The following is a 27,546-nucleotide window of genomic DNA, read 5'->3' on the forward strand; positions in this document are numbered from 1 at the left end:
CCTGCACGACTTTGGTTCGAATGCGATGCAAATTCAGCCATACAATCTGTATGGCTGAATTTGTATCGCACAGACATAGCATGCGATTTGTAGAGCAGTGCGGTGCGAATCACATGCAATGTCTGACATCGCTATAGTGTGAACCGGCACTAAAAGTCTTTTGGTTTATTCAAAGAATTAGAACAAGGATCAATGAATATTTGCAAAGTGTATCTATCCCTAATAACCAATCAGATATCAATTTACAGCTGACAGACCAGCTAAAGCCCTTGTAAAAAGTATATGAATAAAAAGGATTTTAGAGGTTGGGTCAAAGCCAAGCAAAATATTAAATTTGCATATAGTTTTATGAGTTCTGAAAACAATGACTGAGAAAAGGCTCATTTACTCTTGCTTTGACTTCAACACACATTAAAGCGCCTACCGCTTCAACTTTTTGTATGTGTTTTTGGCGCTTCTGCGATGCTTCTGTGATGCTTCGGTGGTGCTTCAATGATGCTTTAGTGGTGCTTTTTTGAAGCTTTAATGAAGCTTGACAGATGCCCGAGTGCGTTTTGATATTTCATACCTGCAGTGCCTCCAAACAAAGCGCAGCAAAAGCTTAATAAAAGTGTCTCAAAAGCTTTAGGTGCTTCAAGCGAGCTTTGTCATAGACTTCTATGGAGGGTTTGAGGAGGCTTTGAAGCACCCACTGACCTCATACAAGAGAAGTATGTCCACTATATAAGCTTCCCCTACCCGGTACCAGGACTATACAAGATCCCTTAGCCCACCCAGTCACTAGCCGTAACTCAGTGTAGGGTGGTAAGAAGCATAAGAGTTTTATTGAAGAACAGACACAAGTATATACATACTGTATCTTCGGGAACAATCCCCATTCTTTGTTGGCATAGAGAGAGTAAACTGTACATCCAATAACACAAGGTATAGGTACACTCAAACATTTCAACAAATATTATAAACAAAAACTGAGCACACAGAAAACTTTGTCACAGCACACAGCAAACTATGGGAAGGACACGAGGAAAATTTCCCCTTTCTTACTCTACCTCTGGTCTTCATGCTTGGAACATGCATAATCATAATACAACCAGTAAAGAGGATGGGGTAGCATTAGTGACTGGCAATAACCCCATAGGTTCGGCTGGAAGAAATGTGGCTGCCCGGTACCTTAGGAACATGGTACGGCGGTCAACACTTTATATCTGAGCAACAGAATGCTGTATGGCCAGTGACATCATTGCTATGTCCAATGTCAGTGTTCTAAAGATAGGCAGCCTGGCTGGTTTAGGAGGCTGGTATCCCAGTGAAGAAAAGGGAATTGGACAGATGCTAAATGGGACTGGTACTATTACAATGTTTTTGATAAATTTTATTGTCCCAGTTGAAGGAGCCTCTCCAACTTTCAACACAAATGACACATATAAGACTTAGGATAAAAGGGGTAAAATAAAATGCTGAGTCCGGTGTGGTTATATTGGGAGTCTGGTTAGGGCATACCAGACTAGGCTTCTCTGTCACCCTGTGCCCCTAGTAGACACAGGGTGACTTACACATAAGAGGGGCCTGGGGAGCTAAAAAAGACGTTTTATGAGATCTCTAAGGTAATCTGGGTGCCCCCCCCCGTCCCCCGCCCAAAGTAACTCCCGTCACAGGTATCATTTTTGAAGCAAAGCAAACGCAAGGTGTAAACAGAACTGTAAGCTAACCATTTTATTTAGTGACAGGAGCTTTCACTGGCGTTTACAGAGCTTTAAAAAAGTGTGTCTAAAGCCATGTTTTGGCGTAAGTGTAAACAAGCCCTAATGATTCAGAAAGTGTTGGATCTTCATCATTTTCAGAAAGAGGTTTTACTTTAAACTGTACTTTCAGAGATAGGTCAAGGAAAATAACATCTGCATATGAGGTCAGTATGTCCAGTTCTGTGACAACATACTCTAGCATCCAAGGTGAAGATGCCAATGTTCAAAAAATAGGCGGGGTTCACACTCATGTGATTGCTGACATTGCATGTGATTCACACCGCATGCCTGTGCGCATCACATGCGATGTCTGTGCAGTGCGAATTCAGCCATACAGTTTGTATCAAAATGGTGCAAGATCCTTTTATTGTCCGCACTGAAATCAGATTGCATGAGTGTTTCCACAGTTCGCACTGAGTTCTGCGAACCAATTTGGGGCTGTCATTAACTTTATATTTACACTGTGGTGTGTTGTGGTAACACATGTTTTACCACAAAGCAATAAATGCATGGTAAGTGCGATTAGCATTAAGACAACGCAACTCCAAAGCACATGCTATATAGTGCACCACAACCCATGGCAATACACTACCCACTACAATTTAATTTTTTGGAACATTTCTATGTATTGGCAGCCCATTCCAAATTAAAAGGCTACCTTTTAAGCATGTTAAGGTGTGACACAATGCACAACAACGCAGTGCATAGCAATGAATAAGTGTAAATGGGCCCATACATTTTTATCCCATCTGTAAGTGAATTTTCTGGATGAATCTGGGCAAACATATTTATTAAATAGCATACATCTGTCATTTGAATGCAGATGTCAGTGATGGAAACTCCTACTTCAAGGAACAACCTGTGAACGGTGAACAGCAGGACTCACAGCAACTGATTCTAATCCATTCTGTATTAGTCTGGGTTTAGCAAAGTACATTCAGTATAATTAAAGAAGCTCTTTTGGCCATACTTCTCCCATGAGTCACAGGAGTGCACTTAGCTCTGCATTCCTGTGAACCAGATTCAGCCGACAGCAGGATAAAGTCTGCTGTCGGTTGACGTCACAGGTCCAGTCCAGGCTCTGTAGGGATCCTGACAATAATGTTGGGAGCTGCCCAGATGCTTGAACTGTAGCTGGCTAAGTTTCTCAGCGCACTATTGAGAGCCTGAGCCAGCCACTCTCGTCTCCTGCACAGTCTGACGCTCCAGTGAGCACTGGAGGGGCAGAGCACAGAGCCACTGACTATCAGCCACCACTCTGACCTCAGAGCGGACACGCAAATTCGGTGATCATTGCCCTTTGATTGCTTGATTCTCAGTGTAGTGCCAATGGGGAACTGCTGCAGCTCAGATCGATGCTGCAGTTTTCTAGTTGAGTAATTATGTTTTTTAGGAGCCCACACTTCTCTTTTAACAATAGTTTTTTAATTTTGCATGGAACAGTGTTAACACTCCTGTCAAATTTTTATTACTATCTGCTATCAGGGATATTTAAGTTATAACCTGAAAAGGAGGTAAGGAAAAAACTTCCTGTGAGGACACTTGCGTAGGGCAAAAAGTGAAGGCACATACCCAAGACAGGACACAACAAATACCTAATGTGTGCAAACAAAAAAATGCTTGATTCTATTAAGCTACAATACTTACAAAAGAATTTCTAACAAACCTGTAATAAACCGTATGATAAAAAGTATAAGGATCTTCAGAACATGTAGGAAATTAAATATGGAAATAGGAAGGAGACACATATCTAAAAAGAAAAAAAAAAACAAATATTTATAGAATACAAACCTTCCAAGTATCTGTTTGGTCTTTATACTGAATTTCATATTCTAAACAGTGGGAAGGAATTTTGCCTTTGGGTGGCATCCAATCCAATGTGAATTCATCAACATGGCTTTTGCTGATATTTACATCTTCTGGAGGACCAGGTTTACCTATTAAAACAATAAAAATGTGATTTTGATAAAATTCCACACTTAATGTTCTGTGTTGCTTTAGTTCCAAAAGTTAACTTTTCTTTTGGGCATTTATGCTAAGAAAACCAGATCTGACAGCTTATTGGAAACTTACTACAAACCTTCTGAATGAAAAAAATTTTTTTCGTTCAAGCAAATTTCGAATTTGTGGCTAAGTGAGCAAAATTGAGAGTCTCCAGATGTTGGCAAATGATAAAAGGCCAAATCAGTTTTGTGGAAATCACTCTGCTCATCCCTAGTAACCACATATACAGTTTTTCCTACAACATAGCCAGATGACATTTAGAGATTGTTTTTTATTTTAAAATACATTAGGTAGAAATACCAGTATTACAACCTTGCAAACACAGGTTTAATAGATTTCAGTGTCTTAAATAGGGTAGGCCTGATTAAAACTTTTTATATACGCTCAACGCTATCCCCCAAAGAGCAAGATGACCTCTACCATCATTCGGAATATCATGATGGTTATCTACTACAACTCTCTAAGGAGGACTCCTAGCTTTCCTGAACGTACATCCATGTCGCCTACTGGACACCCCTTTCTTTGGACTGTTGACCTAACCACCAACACCTCTTGCTTCTTTCAATCAGTTTTCAGTGTGTTTTTTGCTAATCTAGTTGACAGTTTGACCATCCAGCCTCTCCATTTCTATAGGATTAATATCTATCTTTAGCGCCTGTTCTTGGCGCCCAACTGTATTCGCTATTTCTTAATGTTCTCTTTCTTCCATTGCTTCTTACCATCTCTCTCTCTCTCTCTCTCTCTCTCTCTCTTTATTTTTTTCCTAGGGATTCGTTTCATTTTGGCAACATGTTTGTTATTCATCATATCCCTTATGTCATTCTATTTCACATGTTTCATATGATTTGTAAAATACGTATATCTCCACTTTGGTCGAAGAGTTATACATTGTATTGTTAATTCCTTTTAATAAAATGTATTTTAAAAAAAAAACTGTTTATAATCTATATAAAAACTGGTCAGTGATGGAATGGGCTTCACAATTTTAAGTATAGATCTCCTTCAAAATTGGTAAGTAGCACTGCATACTGTGATTTAAAAGTGAAACAATCAGGGTATTCTGATGTCTTACCTATATTTTGAAGCTGGAAAGTAAAGTAGGAGGGTCTGATTGGATCCATGCCAGAGATTCCAGTGACACAAACAAACAAATTGGAGAATAGTTGTAGTTCCTGTCTTCCAAATGTACATCCAGTGTTTTTTCCATTTGTTTTCAAGTAGTGATCGCAGGTCTTTTTCTCAGACATTCCCTCTTGCCTTTCAAAAGAAAGACTATTTACTGCATTCATCCACATAGCACTTGCTTTTTTTATCAAGGTTACTTGATTTTTACAGGTTTTAGGAAAAAAAAACCCTTTTGGTTTGCATTTCTGATTGGAGCTTTCTAGCAGAAAAAAACCCGCAAAACTCTCCTAAACTTGTATAAACACTGAACAACAATGGATCAGATCACAGTCACATTAGATCTGATCACAGAACAGAAGTGATGAGCTGTAGAAACGTTGCACTCAGAAGACTCTAGAGCACTAGCTGCAGATTTTATAAACTAGACAAGAATTATTATAATGAAACATTTCATAGTCCTTTGACTACAAACAAAAAACTATACATTTTCTATAAAAACATGAAACATATTGTAAGTGCACCAAGCTCCCTGCATGGATTGAAGAGTTTTCAATTACACTGTAAAACTGAAACTTCAGTGCTTACGGTATACGTCATTTACTAATGGCAAGGAGTGGCTGTATATCTCGGTCACCAAGGCTGTGAAATGTCTCTAGAAGCTAGCAATATTACAATGTAAGAGCAATAAATATACTATGTCAAATGTCAGCTCCAACCTTGAGTGTTTCTGAAACCCAAGAACAAAAAAATGATATATTGCAGCTTACTAGTCCTTAGGCCTGGTTCATACCTTTGCATTTTTTAGTGCATGTTACATTTTTAAGAAACTCACTACAGTCCATTTACCATGGTTTCTTACTGGACACCGTCACATCTATGCATTTTTCAGCCACTGTGTTTTTGTAAAGGGTCAGGGACGGTGCGTTTTTGGTTCAATAAACTTAAATGGACACGCTGCGAAATGCATGTAGTGTGTTTTGTAAATGCGTTTTTATGTGTTTTGCGTTTTTAATCTGCCTACAGAAAAACAATCAAAACATCTCTTCTTATTAAAAAAAAGCATAAAAAATGCAAAGCGCATCAAAAATTGCATGAAAAATGCAAAAGTGCACCACAAAAAGCACTGTAGAAAGAGATCAAAAGCAAACTGCATAGGTGTAAACCTGGCCTTAAAGTGGAACTTCAGCCCAAAAGGGAAGTTCTGCTCTCCCCCCCCCCTTTTCCTGCCACATTTTTATTATTCTGTTTGGGGTAGAAGCGGGTACTTAATTTTGACTTGTGTATCTATGGAGGAGCCACATTGTTACCCTAGAATAAGACTACTTCTTCCCTTCTCCAAAACATAAGGAAAGTAGAGATGTTCGTTTAGTTCCAAATTGTAATTCGGACACATTTTTGATCTTCGGAAATTAACCAGTTACCGACCGCCTACCGCAGATTTACTGCGGCAGGCAGCCGCTCCTGGGCAAAGCGACTGAGGTATACATTGCTCGCTCTCAGGAGGCTAGGGGGCGAGCGCTCCCACCCCCGCTCATCAGTGGGAAAGCCGATGCGTGTTTCAGGCGGCTCTGATTGCCGCCTGACACCCATGATCGCTCCCCGCTGAGAGAGAAGAACGGTCAGCTGTTGTAAACACAGCTGACCGTTCTTCTCCCTGAAATGATCATAGAGCCCATGTGATCCTTCTATATAGGATCCTATGTCTCTATGGTTATTTCTGAAGCCCCGCCCCACAAAGTTAGAATCATTCCCCTAGGCTCACATTTAACCCCTTGATCACCCATAATGTTAACCCCTTTCCTGCCAGTGTCATTATTACAGTAACAGTGCATATTTTTAGCACTGATTACTATAGTAATGTCACTGGTCCCCCCAAAAGTGTCAAAAATATCAGTCAGGGGTCCGATTTGTCCGCCGCAATGTCGCAGTCCCGCAAAAAAATCACAGATTGCCGCCATTACTAGTAAAAAAAAAACAATAAAAATGACATAAATCTTTCCCGTAGTTAGTAGATGCGATAACTTTTGCGCAAACCAACCAAATACGCTTATTGTGATTATTTAAAAGAAAAATATGTAGCAGAAAACAAATCGGCCTAAAATGTTAAAAAAATGCATTTTTAATTTTTTTTTTTGAGAATGTCATATAGCAAAATGTGAAAAATATTGTTTTTTTTTTTTTTTTTCAAAATTGTTGCTCTTTTTTTGTTTATAGCGCAAAAAATAAAAATTGCACAGGTTATCAAATACCACCAAAAGAAAGCTTTATTTCTAGGAAAAAAAGGATGTCCATTTTATTTGGGTACAGCGTTGCAATACCGCATAATTGTCCGTTAAAATAACACAGTGCCGAATCGCAAAATAGGGCCTGGTCATTAAGGGGGCAAATCCTTTCCGGTATTAAAGTGGTTAAGATGTATCTGCTTTTCTGAAACACAATAGGAGTGAATTTAAAAGAGTCCAAAATAAATTACAATAAAGCGAAATTTTGTCCGAAATAAGGAATTATTCGAATTTGAAACACATTTGAATCGATTTCTAAATTGAAATGAATTTAAAAACTTATTTAAATTTGAAAATGAATTTGAAATGTGAACATATTGTTGACTATTGCTGATTTCTTTCAAAAATGGTGTGCACGTATACCTAAAAGAACTGATGGTGTTTTGAAGCCATAGGGTATTCAAATAATAATTTAGTACGATTTTTTTTTTAAGCTCTGCACTCTGCATTTTTCAAATTGATAAAAATCAGCAAGTAAAATATATATTTTTGAAAGTATTCTTACTTTACATTTCTTCACACCTGACTAAAACTTTTGCAAAGTAGTGTACATAGAGACAGCAAAAGGTTGACGTCAGATATTTATTTTATAAATTAGAACACTTCACATATTCTGAATAAACCTTACTAATACAAAGAAGATTAACGTGTCAAAAATCAAATTCTCAATATTTCTGGCGGATGTTTTAGCATCATTTGTGTCCAGATCTACATATATGTCTTTTAAACCCTAGGACCCTTCAATTTAATTCTGTTTCAATCCCTATATTAAAGGTTTTAACCGGTCATAAATGGTGCAATTTTCTTTTCTGCAACCACGGGTTGCAGAAAATCGATTGATTCCCCCATCAACATAGTCAGTGTTGGTGTGGGAATCTCTGCCCCAAAGCTATTGTGTTCTCGCAGTGAAGGGCGTGAGCAGCCATCCCTACCTGAAGAACATAGCATGAAAAATCTGACAAGCTGGTTGTACAATCAGCCTGATCATAGATGGTCCCAAACTTGGACGGTCCCTACTGAATCAGCCAAGACTCAAACCATCCATGTCTGGCTTTACTATAAGTACAAATAAAGAAGAGTACAGCCATAGAACCTTTATGGCAAATGTAGGTAGAACTTGCAAGCAATGTCGGTGGGACACAATTTGAGAAAAACAAACTGTGGCGTACGCACATAGTAAGAACAGCAAACTCTTATGGATCAAACTAGACTATTAAAACCAACCAGTGATGGTCAAAATAAATCAGTGCACTAATTGCAAGATTGATGGTCAAATAGTGTAGAACCTAGTTTCTGCTCCATACTGCTCTGTAGGATGACAGAAACAAGAAGACTTAAGACTTATATGCACAACTCCTATCACAATTAATAAAAATATATTGTGTCATATACATATTTTTATACATTATTATTTTAATGCCTATGATATTTACTTTGTGGTTACGAATGGCTGCATGTTCTTCTGGTTTGTAATTTTTTTTACCAATTATGTGCATTAAGCCCTGGTTCACATTAGTGCGATCACGGAGATCGCATGTAATTTGGAGCGCACTGCTCCTAAATTACATGTGATCTCATGTGCGGTGCAAATTTCAGCCATACACTTTGTATGGCTGAATTTGCACCGCATCCACACTAAACACGCACCTGACCCTTTTTTTTATCCACAGCAGAATTGGATCGCATAGTGATCACACAGCCTCTCCATCCTAGGGGAGTCTAGACTAATCAGTGATAGGTAAAGGGAAGAGAGGGGCTTAGATAAGGATTCCTGCGCCAGTAGCTCCTCAATGGGGTCCATACACATTTTGTTATTAAAAAGCCTTATTCCAATACCCCGTAATGACAATGTAAAAGCAGTTTGTTTGAAATCTCTGCAAATTTATAAAAAAAAAAAAAAGAAAAATATCACATGTTCATAAGTATTCACAGCCTTTTCCATGACACTCAAAATTGATTTCAGGTGCATCCTGTTCCCACTGATCATCCTTGAGATGTTTCTACAACTTGATTGGAGTCCACCTGTGGTAAATTCAGTTAATTGGATATGATATGGAAAGACACCTGTCTATATACAGTAAAGTCCCACAATAACCGTGCATGTCAAAGCATAAACCAAGCCGTGAAGTCCAAGGAATTGTCAGTAGACCTCTGAGACAGGATTGTATCAAGGCACAGGCTTCTGGGGAAGGGTACAGAAGAAATTCTGCAGTATTGAAGGTCCCAATGAGCACAGTGGCCTCCATCATCCTGGAGTCGGCCGCCCGGCCAAACTAAGTAACTGGGGGAAAAGGGCCTTAGTCAGGGAGGTGACCAAAAACCTAATGGTCACTCTGACAGAGCTCCAGCATTTCTCTGTGGAGAGAGAGGAGAACCTTCCAGAAGAACAACCATCTCTGCAGTACTCCACCAATCAGGCCTGTATGCTAGTGTGGCCAGACAGAAACCACTCCTCAGTAAAAAGCACATGACAGCCCTCCTGGAGTTTGCCAAAAGGCACCTGAAGGACTCTCAGACCATGAGAAACAAAACTCTCTGGTCTGTTGAAACAAAGATTTCAAGATGGCAAGCATTATGTCTGGAGGAAACCGATGCTCCCCATCCAACCTGATGGAACATAAAAAGGTCCTGCAAAGAAGAATGGGAGAAAATGCCTACAAATAGGGGGGCCAAGCTTGTAGCATCATTTTAAAAAAGACTTAAGGGTGTAATTGGTGCCAGAGGTACTTCAACAAAGTGTTGAGCAAAGGCTGTGATTACTTATGTATATGGGATTTTTTTAATTTTTTATTTTTAATAAATTTGAAGATTTCAAACAAACTTCTTTCACATTGTCATTATGAGGTATTGTTTGTAGAATTTTGGAGAAAATAATGGATTTACTCGATTTTGGAATAAGGCTTTAACATCACAAAATATGGAAAAAGTGAAGCGTTGTGAATAGTTTCTGTATGCACTTTATATGTATTGTAGTCAATTAAAGGAAAGATTTTTCCTAATTAATCATTCAGACATTCCCTGGTAGGGATCCCTTTAGGAGAAATATCCTCTGATCTCCTGTTGTGCCTCCAGGACAGGAAAAAAAAAGAAATCTCTGCAGTCAGATGCAGACAGGCAATAACTTGATAAGGGTCTAAACCCTTCAATACTGTATCCAAAATGGAAAAAAAACTGTTGGCTACAAATACACTTTAAACCCAAAATTGCAAGAAGGATCGAGTTGTGTGAAAGCAAATACAATGAGGTTTGGTTAGGTGAGGTTCTGTAAATAAAGAATACAAACCAGTATTGTAACTCATAATTGCCATTGCTGACTTTTCCAGCTTTCCACTCACATCTCAATGTTTCAAGATTGTAATAGATGCAGTAAAAGTCTTTAACACTTGATTCAGGATCCCCTGCAAAGGTTAACAAGGTGACTCTCAATTTGCATGGTTTTAAGTACAGGTGCAAACTTTAATTACCAATAAATTTCAGACAAAACTTTTTTTTCTAATTTCAGGTAGAGTGAGGAATGTATAGGGCATCTGTTTGGTTGAAAATGCTGGTCGTTATTCCATTGCAGATATTTCTATTACTTTTTGTCACTGTGACAGCAGGTAGATGGGGGTCACTGGGACACAAAAACGCATAAGCAAATTAAACCTTACAGGAGGTGCTAGCCTTTTTTTCTCACTCTACTTAAATATTAAGTATTTTTGTTGTTGCTTCCCAATTGCGATTGTTCACTTCCTGGCCCCCTAGCACTGGGGTAAGGAAGTGAAAAAAATCTTCTTTGAGGAACAGACAAAAAAATATCTGACATAGGTACAAACATTTTCCAACTATACAAACTCAAAACTAAAACATTTTTTTGGTTGTATTAAACATCTATAAGTTAAAGCTTAGGTACAGACAAAATTAAAAAAACACAATAAACTTTACAAGGAATATAACCTAAAGTCAGATCATGTGTCTCTTGTGCAGATATAGCTTCTATTAGGTGAGATCCTCCTTTGTCCATGCCCTCACTCCCACTCACTGCCATAATCTTCTGTTGCTGCAGGGGTTAAAAGAACTTTTGAAGCTGTCACAGGCTCTCATCAATAGTGCCCAACCATGCCCATCCTTTCCTGGAGGACAGGCAGAGGAATGAAAGTACACCCCTCAATTTATAGATTCTGTTTCATTTTTTTAGACGCTGTAGTACGACTTCTAGGAATGGCAAAGCTTTGTAGAAAGGGCAGGCATAGTTGGGCTCTATTGATGAGAGCTTTCGATAGCTCCCACAGTTCTTTTAGCCCCCAGTCAACAGAAGAATATAGCAGCGGACAAGGTATCAGCACAAGGGCCACATCCTACTGACTGTAAGATATGTCCTTTGTGTTATTTTTTAGGTTTTTTTTTTTTTTTTATTTTGGCTGCACTCTGACTTTAAACTGATCAATTCCTCTAAACATAATACATTTATCCAGCAACTGCCAAAAAATAATTATTTAGAACTAATAATGAACCCAAAAAATATATAATGTGGCCCACAAATAAAAGAAGTTCAACTTTTTTTGTTTTGTTTTGGATAGAGAAGGGATGGGCCTAAAACCCTACCAATTTACTTTTGCAGTTTGTGTCCTATCACTTTCTGTCCTAAAGACACTACAGGAAATGAGAGGACATTTCTACAAAGTGAGAGGTATTTCCCTCTAGGACAGTTGTTAACAGAGCAGGTGGTCCCAGTGGAAGAATTCTCCTCACCTCAGAAGCATAACTATAACCTTCATGGCCCCAGTGCAAGAAACAATGAAGGGCCCCCCCTGACCCCCCCCCATTCTCCTTCCATCTGAGTCTTGGGCTTTCAGTTCTGGGAGGGCATCCATGGACATCCTCTCACATCCCTGCCTCCCGCGTGCCCCCTTGGTCACGCATCCAGCACGCACTGTGACCGATGTGTCCTTCGGACATAGCTGATCACAGATCAAGGTAAAGAACCAATCACAGCAGGTGATCACATGTAACAGATGTGCTGGTTATTGGCGGTCCTTTTCTCCTATGCTATGTCTGTTTGAGGAAAGAAGAGCTGTTACCTGCCAAGACTGTCAATACATTGTTTACACTAATAATCAGTGCAGCCTCACCAGTGCTTCCTATCAATGCCACCTATCAGCGCCCATCAGTGCCCATCAGTGCCACCCCTCAGTGCTGCCTATCAGTGCTTTTCAATGCCGCCTATCAGTGCCCATCAGTGCTGCCTATCAGAGCCACCTATCAGTGCTCATCAAAGCCACCATCAGTGCCCATTAGTGCAGCCCATCAGTGCCACCTATCAGTGCCATCTATAAGTGCCCACCAGTGCCATATATTAATGCTGCCTGTCAGTGCCCATCAGTACCACCTATCAGTGCCACTTATCAGTGCTCATGAATGCCACCTATCAGCTCCCATCAGTGCCGCCCATCAGTGCCACCTATCAGTGCTCATCAATGCTGCCTATCAGTGCCCATAAGAGCCACCTATCAGTGCTCAATAATGCCACCTATCAGTGCCCATCGGTGCTGCCCAAGTGCCACCTATCAGTGCACAGAAATGTTGCCCATCAGTGCTGCCTATCAGTGCCTCTTCATGAGGACTCTGAGCTGAGAGCACTGACAGTTCCCCCTCCCTCCTCCCTCACACGGATGTGGAGGAGATTGCCGATCCTTTCCCTCCAATCTCCTCCTGTGTATGTACCATGGGAAGTGTGAAAGACAGGAGCTAAATTATCAAATTCAGCTGTTTAACTTCACACTTCCCGTGGTACACACACAGGAGGAGAGGGGTGGGAGGAGAAGGAGCAGATCAGTATTCTCCTCTACCATCCTGGCGAGGGAGAGGGAACTGTCAAGCTCTGGGCTATATGAAAGAGGCGCTCTCAGCCCAGAGCCCTGAGGCAAGCAACCCTGCTGGGGCCCCTCAACAGTGGCGGAACACCAGGGCCCAGTTGCAAGGGTGACCTTTGTGACCCTGGGAGTTTCCACCACTGCTTAACCTTTTGTTTTGGTGACAGATAAATATTTTTGCATTTCCCACCATTGTCAATTAGAGACAATGGTCACCAGGACAAATGGAATGGGTGAAACTACACAAAGGAGACAAAGATAGAAATGTTGGAAATTTAGAAACATAAGGAAAAACCATGACAAACACATCTGAATATCTTGGTAATATAAACTATTTATGATGAGGTATACTAAAGCAACTGAGCTGAGCAAAAGCACCTAATTATGTGAAACTAATTAGCTGCCATTTTTGCATAGGTTTTCAATAATGTTATTATTGTTTCTGCAGCCTTATTTTTTACATATTACTCATATTCAGAATCACATTACAAAAGCTGGGATAAGGTTTTAATGCTGGTGTGCAGTGTTTGTTCTCCTCAGGATACTAAATAATACAACCTTTGTCCACCTGTACACAGACAATTGTCCCAAGAGTGCTGTGAAACATTTAGGTAGCACTTGGAAAACTCGGGACAATCAGCAATACTTTCTTAGTTATCTCCAGAAGTAACCTCAAAAGAACATCCTTAAGCTCTGAGCTCCCACCAGCAGCCAATTACTGCGAGAATGGTCACTGGAACTGCCAAAAAGTGCTACTTCTGACTACCCACAGGGGTTATTTAGCCAGTAAAGAGTATAGGCTCATTCAAACTATGTGCAGTGACTGGTGTTTTTCCATATTGGAACCAGACACTGCAAGAGTACAAAGAAAATAATTGTTTTCTGTTTGTGTCTGTCACACCAAATAATGCATGCTGCATTTTTCCAGAACACGGTAGATTACACCACATGTGACTGCACTGCAGTGCATTAAACCATGCTGCTAGGCAGAGGCATGAATGAAGTGTCACTCTGTGCACTTCAAATAAAAAAAAAAAAAAGTGCAATTCAACAACATGCTCAAGATGATCTTGGCACCATCCAACAGCACGGGTAAAAGTCAATGGCCACCTGCCTTCTTTATATACATGTCAAGGCTGCTCTCTGTCCCCACTGTTATATATTCTTACCCTAGAGCCCTTTCTCAACTGCATCTGTTCCAACCAGGACATTAAAGGTGTTCCAATAGCTGACTGTGTATATAAAATTGCAGCGTTCGCGGATGATATCCTATTGTCCCTCTCAGAACCACATATCTCCCTCCCAAATTTATTAAAAGACTTCAAACTCTTCCAATCTCTCTCCAACCTTAAAATCAATTTTGGCAAATCTTATGCCTTAAATGTGTCCCTCGCAAAAGAAGTGGTTACCCAATGCCAAACCAATTTCCCTTTCATTTGGAAACCCAGTGCAATCACATATCTTGGGATTCAACTCCCAACATGCCTATCTGACCTATTTACCCTTAATTTTACACCTACCCTGGCTTCCATAAAAGATGACTTATGCAAGTGGGATCTACCCTCGTTCTCATGGTTTGGTAGGGCCGCTATCCTAAAAATGAATGTGCTCCCCGGGCTCTTATATATCATGCAAGCCATTCCAATCCACCTTCCGCCTTCATTTTTCTCTACATATAAGGCTCTTTGTACACAATTTCTTTGGCATAATATAGCCCTTGCATTCGCTATGAACTGCTAACTCTTCCCCAAAGCAAAGGAGGCATATGCCTACCTGATTTACATAATTACTACACAGCTTGTCTTCTTGCCAGGGTGGTGGATTGGAATGTACACACCGCTACCAAACAATGGGTGACAATTGGAAGTTCCATTTCTCCCATACCTCATGCCAATGTACCCTGGCTTCTCCCTAAACATACCCCACACATTCTCCAAGATCACCCCCTCATAGGTCCTACAGTGCATTGCTTCCATACAACAAATGCAAAATTCTCGATCTCTCCAATACCTGGCCCTATGACACCGCTCCGTCTCAACCCGGACTTTATCCCCAGGATGTCAAAACAATTCCTCACCAACACATGGCCACACAAACATATACTGGCAAAACACTTTTTTCTCCTGTCTAAATTCCTAAATCACGACCAGCTGATTACCTGAACACTAGACCACAGCTTCCCATCATGGACCTATCGTCAAATACAAAACTTCCTCTCCTCAAATGCAAACACTAAGAATTGTTGGACTCGGCCACTCACACATTTTGAATCACTTTGCTCTGCAGATACTCTTCAAAGACACCTTGCTCTTCGCCAAGTTCCCTGTTAAGAACAAACCTGTCAATCCTGGGAACGTGACTTGTCCCTAGACCTTACAGGTGAACAATGGGAACGCTCCTTTACAACTATCCTCAAAGGCTCTCTTAATGTCTCAGCCCAACAAAATGGTTATAAGATCTTCACACGTTGGTACAGGGTTCCCACTCTCCTGCATAAATTTGATCCGACCATTTCCAACCTATGTTGGAGATGTAAGGCAGACCGAGGTTCTCTCATACATATATGGTGGTCGTGCCAAATAATCCAAAAGTTCTGGAAGGCAGTTCACTTCAATCTCCTACAAATTTCCAAGCGCAATTTGGAAAACTCTTCTGCTATATATCTTCTACATCATAACTCACAGACAGAAGACACATACTTCAAATCTCTAGTCATGCACATGATTAACGCTGCCATGATGTGCATCCTGGTCCTATGGGGTACGACTAGAGCCCCTTCAGTCAAAGAATGGTTAATTAGAATTGATAGAACGGCTGAGATGAAGGAACTTATAGCCAATTCCAATGATAACATCTCCAAACACATTACCCTTTGGCTCCATTGGCATCAATTTAAATCCCCCGCTGAGTATACTCAAATAGTCACCCACAATCGGTAAGTTTTGAAACCAGAAACCTAAATCCCCAGTGTTCTTTTCATACCCTATGTACACTCACATACCTCCCTACACTCTACTAGTATGGGGAGTTGGTGCGTGATTGTGGGTCGCATGTCCAGGGTTGTTGGAGGGTCCGCCCCCCTGCTTCGACTTACCTTGCTCCCGACCCCTACACTCCTGCCACACTCTTATCTATACTATATTTTAACTAACCATTCTCCCTTCATACTCCCACTTCAAACCCCCCCCCCCCCCCTTTACACCTAACCCAGTAGGCTGATCCACCATGGCAGCATACAAATTGACATTTCATCAAACTATGCAGCAGGCCTGTCTACCCAAATGACCCCCCCCCCCCCTTAGTCTCCTCCTGATCTCACCTCTGGAGGTTCCCATACTATAATACGAATCCCCCGTCCCTTTCCTGTACCTACAATGCTTAACCCTATTTTTGCCGCACACAAGGTTCCTGTGGTTTGTAGGTTATTGGTAATTGAGCCTCAGACTTAGTTATACTTTACTCTTTTTTTTGCTAAAAGGCCTGCAAGCCTACATAATTAAAAAAAAAAAAAAAAATTCTTGTTAGCTTGATCTTGTTCTTTTAATTTGTGAGTTTATTGTACTTACCAAAGTTGTAAACTTTGTTGATGCGATTTCAATAAAATGTTGGAATAAAAATAAAACAAACAAAAAAAAGTGTAATTCATTGAAGTACACATCACACTTCTCTGTTAATGCAGCTCATCTCAAGAAAATGGAGCATTTAGCATACAGGCAGTGTGAACAAACCCCATGTGTTAAACCTGATCTCATACTTCCTACAATGTTGTGATGCATTATTTTTATAAAAGAATTCCAGGCATGATATATTTTTACACAATTACATTGGTCCAGCTTTAACCAATGTTCGGAACTATGTATATACCATAACTGGCCAATGCCCATGAAAGCTGGAAAATCACTGTAGTAGACACCGCTACTCCAGTGATCCCCACTTACTTCCAGGGCCCATGCTGAGTGGCTGGCATTATGCATTCTGAACACAGGAGGTCAGCCACTCAGCGTTCTCTAATTGGACAAGATAGAGAGACAGGAAAGTGATGGCACGCTCTCCACCTCGTCCAATCAGAAAATGCTTTGCATTCATTCAGAGAATGCAAAGTTTTCTCTGAACTGCGCCCATGCTGAGCAGCCGACCTCCTGTGTTTAGAATGCAACAAGCTAGGAGCTCAGCACAGGACCCTGCAGAAAGTGGAGATCACTGGAGTAATAATGTCTACTTTAGTGATTTGCAGCTTGCAAGGGCATTGCCCAGGTATGGCATATACAGTACGTAGTTACATTGGTCCAAGCTCCAAGCTGTAAAAAAAAAAACAACATACCTGGATTTCATCTTTAACAATTTTGTATTGTGTTTGTGAAATGTTGTTGATGTCATTGCAGTGTAGTGGAAAAGCTTTTGCAATTTTTGGTTTGTTTCCAGGCTAAGGTATGGGTGTTTGAGGCCTAAACATTGGAACAGGTTCTGTCTTCTTCACAGGGAATATTTCTGTGGGATGTACAGTATATGACTAGAAGATGACAGGGCTGAGGTGGTGCAGCATTAGACATGCTGTATGCTGACTGATTTAATCCTGGGGGCAACACAAATGAAAAATGTGTTTTGCCATCCTCAGCTTGCTTGCAGAGTGTTTGTGAATACATTTAGATTTTTTGGGTCTGGAATCTCACTCCTGTTTCTTAAGCCCTGATGCTTTGCAAGAACTGCAAAATTCTTTGCTTCTGCAGCCCAATTTTTACACATTTCTCATATCCAGAATCACATTATAAAATGGCACAGTGCTACTTCTGACCACCAGAGGGGATCATTTAGCTAGCAAAGAATATCTGTCTCACTTTATCTATTCTGCACTGCCTCTGATTCCCTTTAAGTATTCATTGTACATTTATCACTTGGAATATTACGTCCATGTTTTCACAAAAGGCTTATATTGTTATCATTTAAACTCAAATTTCTTTATTCGGGTGCAGCACTGATCACTTTGTCTCCATGAAGACAATTTACGCTAATCTGGAACTCTTTTCTTAAACTCGTTTTCTTCTAATTACTAGCAGCTGAACTGGGCACTTAAAGCAGGAGTAAACTCTGATTGGTCACTTTACCCACAGGCAAGCTTATAATAAAGCTCACTTTAGGTACAATCAATATCTCCTAAATGTGCACTGTTTAAGAGATATTCACAAATTCTGCAGCTAGTGACGTCACTGGTGCATGCACAACTCGCTCTGCATAGAGGGCACACTGAATGTGCCATCAATCCAGACAGCAGTGCCATGAACATGACCCCCATGCACATGCCAATAAAACAGCCGGAGCTCGTGTACCTGGAAGAAAGACTGGGTGAAGATGGAAGCCCTGGCAGAGATGACAGTGCACCGCTGGAGGGCTCCATTTTACTTGTAAATTTGTCATAATGTACTTGTATATGGCGCATACTAGCACATTACAGTGCTTGTATGTGGTGCAAACTAGCACATTACTGGGGGGCAGGTGCTTTTTTTTTTTTTTTTTTAAGAATCCACTACCACTTTATGCTGAGTGAAAAAGAAACAGATTCCTTCATCTGCACAAATGAGGTGGATGAAGGAATCCTTCTAGTGCTGATCAAGGACATTTTCATAACATGTCCCTTTGACAAAAGTTGATTCAACTTCTCTTGAGCAGGGATAGACACACAGATCAGCAGCCCCTCCAGTGGTAATGCAGTGGGTGAAGTTAGTGCCCGTATATTTGCCAGCTGTGGATTGGGCCCGGGGTAGTTGGGGCATGTGAACAAGACACCCCTGACCAGCCTGATCTAGGCCTGTGAACTAAGAGAGAGAGAGCCCACCGCAGGGCTGGCACGGCTAAATCACTGGGGTATCCAGGGGGGACATATTGTTAAGAGAAACAGAGACCTTGACACCCCTGGCTTTTGTCTAGCAGCTCCCAGGGCTTGGTTTAGGACCGTCTGAGGGTCTCTGTAAGGAGCACCCTTTGTTTGAGAGGGAAGTACACTCTGTGGAAGAAACATCAGAGATAAGTGTCTAATATGTTCAGGGAAGATGGCTGTAATGGTTCTGTGATGTTGTGAGTTTTCTGCACTTAAGGGGCTGCTGGTAAGGAAGTAATGTAATGGAGCAATGGTGGCCCACACATCAGACTTCTGCTCAGTAAGTTATAATAATGGATGCTAAATTGTAAGGTGACTGTGTTCACAAAAAATGTACTAAACCCCTGATTGAGTTGTCCAGTAAAACGTTTAAAATGCAACTGGATTAGACATTCATTTATTCTGGGTAGCAGGCCTGTGGCTAGAAAAATGGAGGAGGTGGGCCTCAGGCAAGTAGAAAAAGTGTCACATAAAAAGTATCTCCTAAACAATAGGTTTATTGTTTATCCCTGCAAAGAAAAAGTAGGGTGGGTCTGAAGTCAAAATGGCAGGAACCAACATCTTTTCGGGGACTCTTACACTGATCTAATCAGAATACTAGACTTTTTTTTATGATAATATTTCTTTTGAATGGAATTTCTTCTGATCTCTTCTAAATTGCCATTTCAGTTTTGTCATGTGATATTTTATAAACTGGTCTTATTCAATAAAAAGGTGATTATTTTAAGCACAGCTAACCAAAATGCACATCTTTTTACTGAAAACAAAAAACAAAAAAAACAGTAAATTGTTGGTAGATTTTATTAATTTATATAGGTTTACAAATGTGTAACCTGATCTCCTATATATTTTTTTTTTCATTAAGCTTATAAAGTCTTAATTTTAAACTAAGCATATTTAATACAGGTTGCTTATATCTTACTTTGTCATTGTGTTTATTTTTCAAATGAAACAACCCTGTTCTAGTGTTTCTCACTCGTTGAAATTACATACAGAGTCATAGAGAAAGGGAGGATATGTTTACAGCATCTGAAGTATTCAGCTGTGTGTGCATTCTGGATAGAACTGAAGTTAGTGGAATAAATTATACCTTTGCTACCGCATAAAATGATAAAAACAAATATGTAAAAACAATGCTATACAAAAATGTGCAGGTATAGGTTCATTCACTAATGTTTCTGTAATGTGCTATCATTTGTAACTTCTCATAACAAAGTACAATTAACATCAATCAAAGTAAAAAGTTAGTTTTCCAATTCATACTACCTTGCATAGGTATGGATTCATTTATTTGTATCCACTTGCTCCATATTTCCTTATCTTCTGTACATGCTCCTTTTAAGTAAGTTCGAATTTTTATGACAATTTCCTTCCCAAAATTAAATGCAGCTCTGTACTTTTGTTGCTTCGTCCTAACTGACTTTGAAAATTAATAAAAGACAAATGTGAAGTGAAAAACAAGAGATGCTATTCACTTTGGGACATTATTTTCTGTATTAAAAATGATTCTTTTGAGTAAGCCATTGTTCATCTTGCAACCACAATGTAAAGGACTGAATCAAGGTTTTTTTGTAAGGCGATACATCACACAGCTGAAATGTAAGGGACTAAATCAAGGTTTTTTTTGTAAGGTGATATATCACACAGCTGGGATCGTTTATTAACAAATAACGATGCAGTCAATGAGCTTTCTTAGCAGGCTTATGAAAGCTGCTTTTAGACTGCCTAATATAAGCTGTTGCACGTCACTTTTATTTATACCATATTGTAAAATAAGAACACATTTGTTGTTAAAATGATTGTAAATTATCACCTTGTAAAACAACCCATTCAGTTTTAAATCAAAATGAAAGGCAAAACATTTGTTTACAGATATAAACAACATTACAAATACCCTTTTTCCCCTGTTAACTCTGCTACCACCGTATAGGAGCTGGGAGAGGAGAAGCAACAGCACACTAATCTTTACAATGAAAGGTTGTGCAGGGGAAGTGTGTCAGGACACATCTGATCATTGGAGGAGAGTAGGCTGAGTTTCCAGCACAGCTAGAGAATTGCTCTTCTGCTTAGTGTGGTCATTTTTTTTTATTTATTTTTTTATTTTCCTTTATTTATTTTTCATATACCAAAAAAAAAAACACATATAAGTAAATATATACAAACATTCATATTATGAAAAGGAAAAAAAACAAAACAGGAACCCATGTTCCCTACTCTCCCCCCCCCCCTCCCTCCCACTCCCTCCCACCCTGACTTTCTGCATATTTTACCAATTACTCTACTTCTCCTACTACCTTCTTTATTTTCTCCCCTTCTCTTCTTTCTATTACTTTTCACCTTTTATCTCCATATATTTCCTCATTCTTTTGAATTCTACCCATTTTCCCAGGTGGTATTAAACTTCTCTAATTGATCTTCTTTACTACTTAACTACTTAAAAATTAAATTTCATAGATATACTTAATTATAATAAACCATTCCTTTATCGTAGGACTCTCTGGGTCTCCCCATTTTTTTGGTATTGCCCCCTTTGCAGCATTCATCAAATGGGGCAATACCGTACTCCTATATTGCTTCATTGAACAGTTTATTCATTGAAAAAGGCATACTGGGTCATCTTTAATCTTTACAGTATATCAGTAATCTCTTTTATATTCTGCTGCACTCTCTCCCAATATACCCGTATATTTGGGCACTCCCACCATATAGGTGCCATTGTGCCCCTCTGATCAGACCCTCTCCAGCACAATGGGGACTTTTCCAATTGGTATTTACTTGCTTCCACAGGCGTTAAATACCATCTACTCAAACATTTATAGTTCATCTCTATGGAGATTATATCTACTGCCATATTATGAACCAATCTCATAACTTTACTTAATTTATGATCCTCCAAATGTGATCCCAATTCTTTTTCCCACTTTTCAATAAATGGCGGTCTTCCCGGTTCCACTATCTCTGTAACTATTTTATAGATCTGAGATACACAATGTTTTGACTCTGTCTGGGAATTACATAAACATTCGTAGGAAACAATTCCTTCTCTGACCTAATAGGTTGTGGTAATGTTGATATGAAATGTCTTCGCTGGGAATGGCCATTCATTCAAAATCATTAATTCCTTTTTCTGTTTTAGCTTGGACATTATATCCTTTATCTGTGTATTTTTATCTATTATCCAATCACCAAGTTGTGTCCCATTTCCCAGTAAAAAAAATTTGTCCCTGTGAATGACATCAACGTGAATTATACTCCCATTTTTCTTGTTTATAAATAAAATCCCAAAAGCTAAATGCATTTATAGTCACCTCATGTGTATTTACATCCAATTTTCTATACTTGTGTGGCACCCAAGTATTACCTCCCAACCGTGTTTCACTCAGTGAATTTTCAATATTTACCCATAATTTATCACTACTTTTTTCCCCATTCCACCAATCTCGATATCACTACAGCATTACAATACCTTTTAAAATCTGGTGCCACTAGTCCCCCTTATGCTTTTCCTTTACTTAATATTAAGTACTGTATTCTTGGTTTCTTATCTCATCATATGAACTTTGTTATCATCGCTTTTAAAATTTAAAAATAATTCTGTGGGATATATATTTGCAACATCTGAAATGTATAAAGTATTTAAGGCACTATCAACATTTTTAATTTGTTACATCCATGAGGATTGGTTATATAAAAGAAAATATCATCGACATATGCCACATCTTTATGTTCCATGTCTCCAATCTTTACCCTCCTATATCTGCGCTGTTCTGTATGGTGGCCAAAAATGGCTCCAATGATAGCACAAACAAGAGGGGGCAAAGGGGAAATCCCTGTATTGTCCTGTTATGCATTTCGAACAGTGTCGACAGGGTTCCATTCACCTTTACCGATGTGGTTGGGTGTTTACATAATGTTTTAATCCACTGCATCATCCTTGAACCCAAACCTATCGCTTCTATTGTATTCATCATGAATTCCCAGTCCACCCTGTCAAACCCTTTTTCCGCATCTATTGACAAGGGTAGCTCTGGGAACCCATGACTATCCCCTTTTTGTATTAAGAGCAGAGATCTTATTCTGTTATCCTTTCCTTCTCTCCCCAGTACAAATCCCATTTGATCTATATCCATTCGGGCATCAACACTTTTAGTCTGGTGGTCTAAACATTTGCATATCATTTTGTATCTGCATTTAATAATGCTTACAGGTCTATAGCTAGAACACATAGTTGCATCCTTTCCTTCTTTTGGTATCACTGTAACACTTGCCTTTAATGACTCTTTCCTCATCTCCTTTCCTAAATATCTTATAATATCTAATCGTAAACCTGTCTGGCACTGGGCTGTTCCCTGTTGCTGTATTTTTTAATGCTGATACAATTTCTTATTTTTTTTATTGAATCTTCTAAAGACTGCAGTTTTTCCTCTGATACTTTACGTAGTTTTGCATCTATAATATATACCTGTATATTTTACTTTCTATTCAATTCTGCTTCCTGAGATCCTTTTTGTCTTACACAGTACAGGGAACAATAATATTTTTGGAATACTTCGGTGATTTAGGATGTCAAGTATATCATCTCTCCTTGCTCGTTTTCAATTTTTCAATGAAAATAATTGATTTTTTTATTTTTTAAAGCTCTTGCCAAATATTTACCAGGCTTATTTACCCATATATATGTGTCTTTAGCTACCTTAATAAAGACCCTTCTTGTGTCCTGATCCATTAATTATTTTAGCGCTTCTCTTTTTAGGAATAAGACGTGTAATACTTCTGATGTCTTTTTATGATTTTGTTCTAGTTCATATATTTCTGTTACTAAACCTCTCATCATTGGTTGATCTTTCTCTCTTTTGTTTTGCTCCGATAGAAATCAAAACACCTCTTGTAAAAGCTGTATGTGCTTCCCATGTTGTAGCTTCTTATATTCCTGGAGTTTCATTAAGCTTAAAATATAGTTTTAATTTTTCTTTTATTTTACCTACTACCTCATTCTCTTGTATCAGTTCCTCGTTTAACCTCCAATCGCTTATCCTCTGTTGAGTTTCCGCCATTTTCATCTCCATTGAGACTGGGGCATGATCCGATATAGATATTATTTCTATAGATTTTTTAACTTTTGAATCTACCAAGATATGATCCAATCTGGAGTATGTTCCATGCATGGGGGAGTAAAATTTGTAGTCCTTTACACCTGGATGTTGCATACGCCATGCATCCACCAGCTGGGCTTGATACAATGCCTTCTTTACTCTCCTCAGTTAATGAGTTTCTTTCCCCAGTGCATGTGACATACTATCTACATATGGGTCCATATTAAAGTTTAAGTCCCCGGCTAGTATCACCAAACCTTTTTTAAATTTGAAAAATTTTCCCACCACATTCTTCAAATATAGAGTCAGATTTTTACTTGCGCTATATATGTTCGCCAGGGTGAACTCCCTCTCCTGTATCTTCCTCTCAGGAACATTAATCTCCCTTCGAGGTCTACTGATCTCTCATCCAGGGAGAATTTTATGTCTTTTGCAAAGCCTATTGCTATACCTTTTGCTCTTTTAGTTGTGGAATCTCCATAATACCATATGGAATAGTCTTTTGAATACAATCTGACATTTACATCATGGGTTATATGTGTCTCCTGTAAAAAAATTATACTTGCAAAATATTGTTTAGCCTCTTTAAGAACCATATGTCGCTTTATTGGGGTATTTAATCCCCTAACATTACACGTTAAAATATTTATTGACATAATTTTATCTCTCCTTCTCCCTCCCAATTGCAACCTGCACTTCTCTGTTCACCTGTTTTATTTTTCAGTTGAGCCCCTAGGCTCACATAATTTCTCAGGTGGGGTTCATTGGTATAGAGAATGAGAGAGAAAAATCATGGGAAGACTCTTCTACTTATAGTAAAATATGCTACCACCCCTTCCCCCCATTCCCTCCACCCTTTCCCCCTTACCTTCCCCACCCCTTCTACCCTCCCTCCTCCCCTACCCCTTACTACCATTCAGTAGAAAAGGGGCTTTTGGCATCCCATTGGTCATCGAGTGGACCGGTACCTCCTCCATCTAGATCTTCTCTGCCTGTCCACTCTTAAGCTGAGGTGGAGCTCAATCCACTGCACCTACTAGTGTCCTTCCTCCCTTCTTCGGCGTGAGATGGCTCAAAACCCCACAGGTGTCCACCAGGTATCCCTCCTTCTTATTACCTACTTTACTTTCCTTTTCAATACTTCCCCTTTCTGACTATTTCTATTTTTTCTCAGGCAAACACACCCTAATTTCATTGTCCTTTTGGATTTACTTTTTTTTCTTCTTTGGGACCAGTTGCCATTGATCAGCGTCCAGTAGCAGGCCTTCTCTTCTTCTATTTGGGACCTTTATCATCGGTAATTCCAATTTTTTACAGAAGTCTTGTAACTCCTCTGGGCGTCTCAATGTTATTGAATGTCCATTTTTCCACACTGCTAAACACGCTGGAAATCTCAATTATACTGGATATTTGTTCTCACATTTGGTCCAGCAATGGTTTTAAGGCCCTTCTTCTTTCCAATGTTCTCCGTGATAGGTCTGCAAGATCTGAAGGTTTGACTCTTCATACTTTAATGGTGATTTGCCTCTCATTCTTCCCCATATTTGTGTTTTTTCTTCATAATTATAAAACCTTATTATTATGTCTCTTGGAACATTATTTGCTATATTTTGTGCTCTTCTAACCTATTTTTAGGGCTTCTGTTGTTGGTCTACTGAGAAGTGGATTAAAGATTTGTTTCATTATTTCTACTAGATCTTCTCTGTGTGATGTTTCTATTAGGCCTCTTATTCTCAGGTTTTTCTTTTATCTCCATTTTCCTGATCTTTAAGTTTTTATTTCAAATTCCTTTGCTCTGTTTGTAATAATTCCATCTCCCCTCTTAATCCCCTTATTACTTGAGAATGAGTGCCCAGTCTCTATTCTATATCCTCTACTCTTATTTGGATCTGACCTAAGTCATTATGTAGCTTTGCCAGATGTGTCTTCAGGAAGAGTTCCAATTTAGAAAACATGGTTGCCATTTCCAGTTTTGTAGGCATCTGGGCTTTAGGATCATTTTCATCATCCAAGTCCATTTTTGATTGATTAGATTGATTAGTATTCTTCTCCACCGGTATCTTTTCTTGGACATTTTTATTGCTCCCTGTTGTATACAGTATTTACTCCTGGCACCTAGTTGACTTTCAGAGGCCAACTTGTCCATGCTCCCTTCCTGTGACATATATTTTTTTATAGTCCCAGGGCTGTCACTAATTCTGCGTAATTTTGCTGTTCCACAACCTCTTACAGTCTTGCCCCTCATCCTGAGTGTCTTCTCTTATGTCCTTCAATTGAATAGTCACAAATTCTTCTGTCACTACTAAATGTCTACCCCTCTTTTGACTAGTGTCCGCCTTATGATTGCAGTCTGTATTGTATGTAGCCTTCAAAAAAAAAAAAAATGAAATAACATATGAAAAAATACAGCTAACAGTTTGAGGAGAGAAAGGGGATGACTCACCACTCCTGCATAGGGGCTACTCTTCAGATAGTGACCTTCTTTCTTGCTTTTCTATCGTATTTCTCTTTTATTTATTTTTATTTTTGGAGTTTAAGCTGTCCGCTTATTATCTTGCAATCCACATGGTGCTTTGTTGTTCATCCGCTGCTGCCTTCTGTCCTTATCCGCTTACTTCTTGCTGTCAGATCCCTCCAAGCACAGCCTAGTACAACCAGATATAGCTATGTATAGCCGCATGTTCGACTCCTTTTGCTTTCTCTCAGGCTTCACCGCCTTGCAGGTGCAACAGCTGTTCGAGCTCTCACCTCCTTCTGCAGGCCTGCCTGTTCCTGATTTGTCACCCGCTCATACAGCTGTCTCCACTTTTCCTCCTTCTTGGCTCCCCCTACACCTCCGCCAAGCAAGGGGTCTCCTGAGGCGGCTCTGCGGTGCCACTGCCTTCCTCCGCTCTCCGGCTAAGCTGCCTTCCGGTCCTCTCAGGTCAGCCAGCCAGCCTCTCAACTTTCAGCGGGAAGTTTCTGTCTGCTTCATGTGGGGGTAGTCCCTGGCATCCCTGGGGATGCAGGTGCCATTGTTAGGCCCCTCCCCCTTCCCCTCCTAGTGTAGTCATTTTTAATAGGAAAGCAGAGAAAATGGCAGGAAAACCAGGGATTTCACACAAATGAAGCAATACAAAGAGAACAGGATACTTTTTTTTTTATAAAAGTACATAGTACAGCAGGCACATATCAGGAATATGAAATGTTGGGTTTACATACTCTTTAAAGGAAACGTACAGCCAAAGCTCATTTGGCTATAATTCTCCTGTGAATCACAGGAGTGCAGTTCGTTCTGAACTCCTGTGACCAGTTTTCAGGCGGTTCAGTCTCAGGCAAGATTGAGACAGTCGGGACACCCAGCTCTTGCTCCGCTCATAGAGCTCTGAGAACCGAGCGATCAGAGGTCTTTGATCACTTGATTCTCAGTTCTAGAGCCGGCAGAGGACAGATGCAGCATCCACCTAGGTAAGTATGATTTAAAAAAAAAAAAAGCCCAACTTCTCTTTTAAGGGAAAGAGTAAAATAATAAAAAAAAAAGGATAGCACATTAAAAAATTTGAAAAATACAATATTTTAATTGCAAAGGTTTTCAGG

At 39.6% G+C, this 27,546-nt stretch overlaps 1 protein-coding gene across 1 annotated transcript in view; it reads right to left on the bottom strand.

Moving 5' to 3' along the window:
* Positions 1-27,546, bottom strand: part of IL13RA2 (interleukin 13 receptor subunit alpha 2) — a gene marked incomplete at its 5' end in the record, with an annotated part of 91,719 nt that overhangs the window by 19,574 nt on the left and 44,599 nt on the right. The window contains 4 exons of the mRNA XM_082264153.1: positions 3,534-3,679; positions 4,819-5,003; positions 10,437-10,551; positions 20,144-20,297. Of these exons, the coding sequence (XP_082120279.1) occupies positions 3,534-3,679; positions 4,819-5,003; positions 10,437-10,551; positions 20,144-20,297 (600 nt within the window). The remainder of the gene's footprint in view (positions 1-3,533; positions 3,680-4,818; positions 5,004-10,436; positions 10,552-20,143; positions 20,298-27,546) is intronic.

The sequence above is a fragment of the Pelophylax lessonae genome, assembly GCF_965119305.1.
Source record: "Pelophylax lessonae genome assembly, chromosome: 7".
In the NCBI taxonomy this organism is placed as follows: Eukaryota; Metazoa; Chordata; class Amphibia; order Anura; family Ranidae; genus Pelophylax; species Pelophylax lessonae.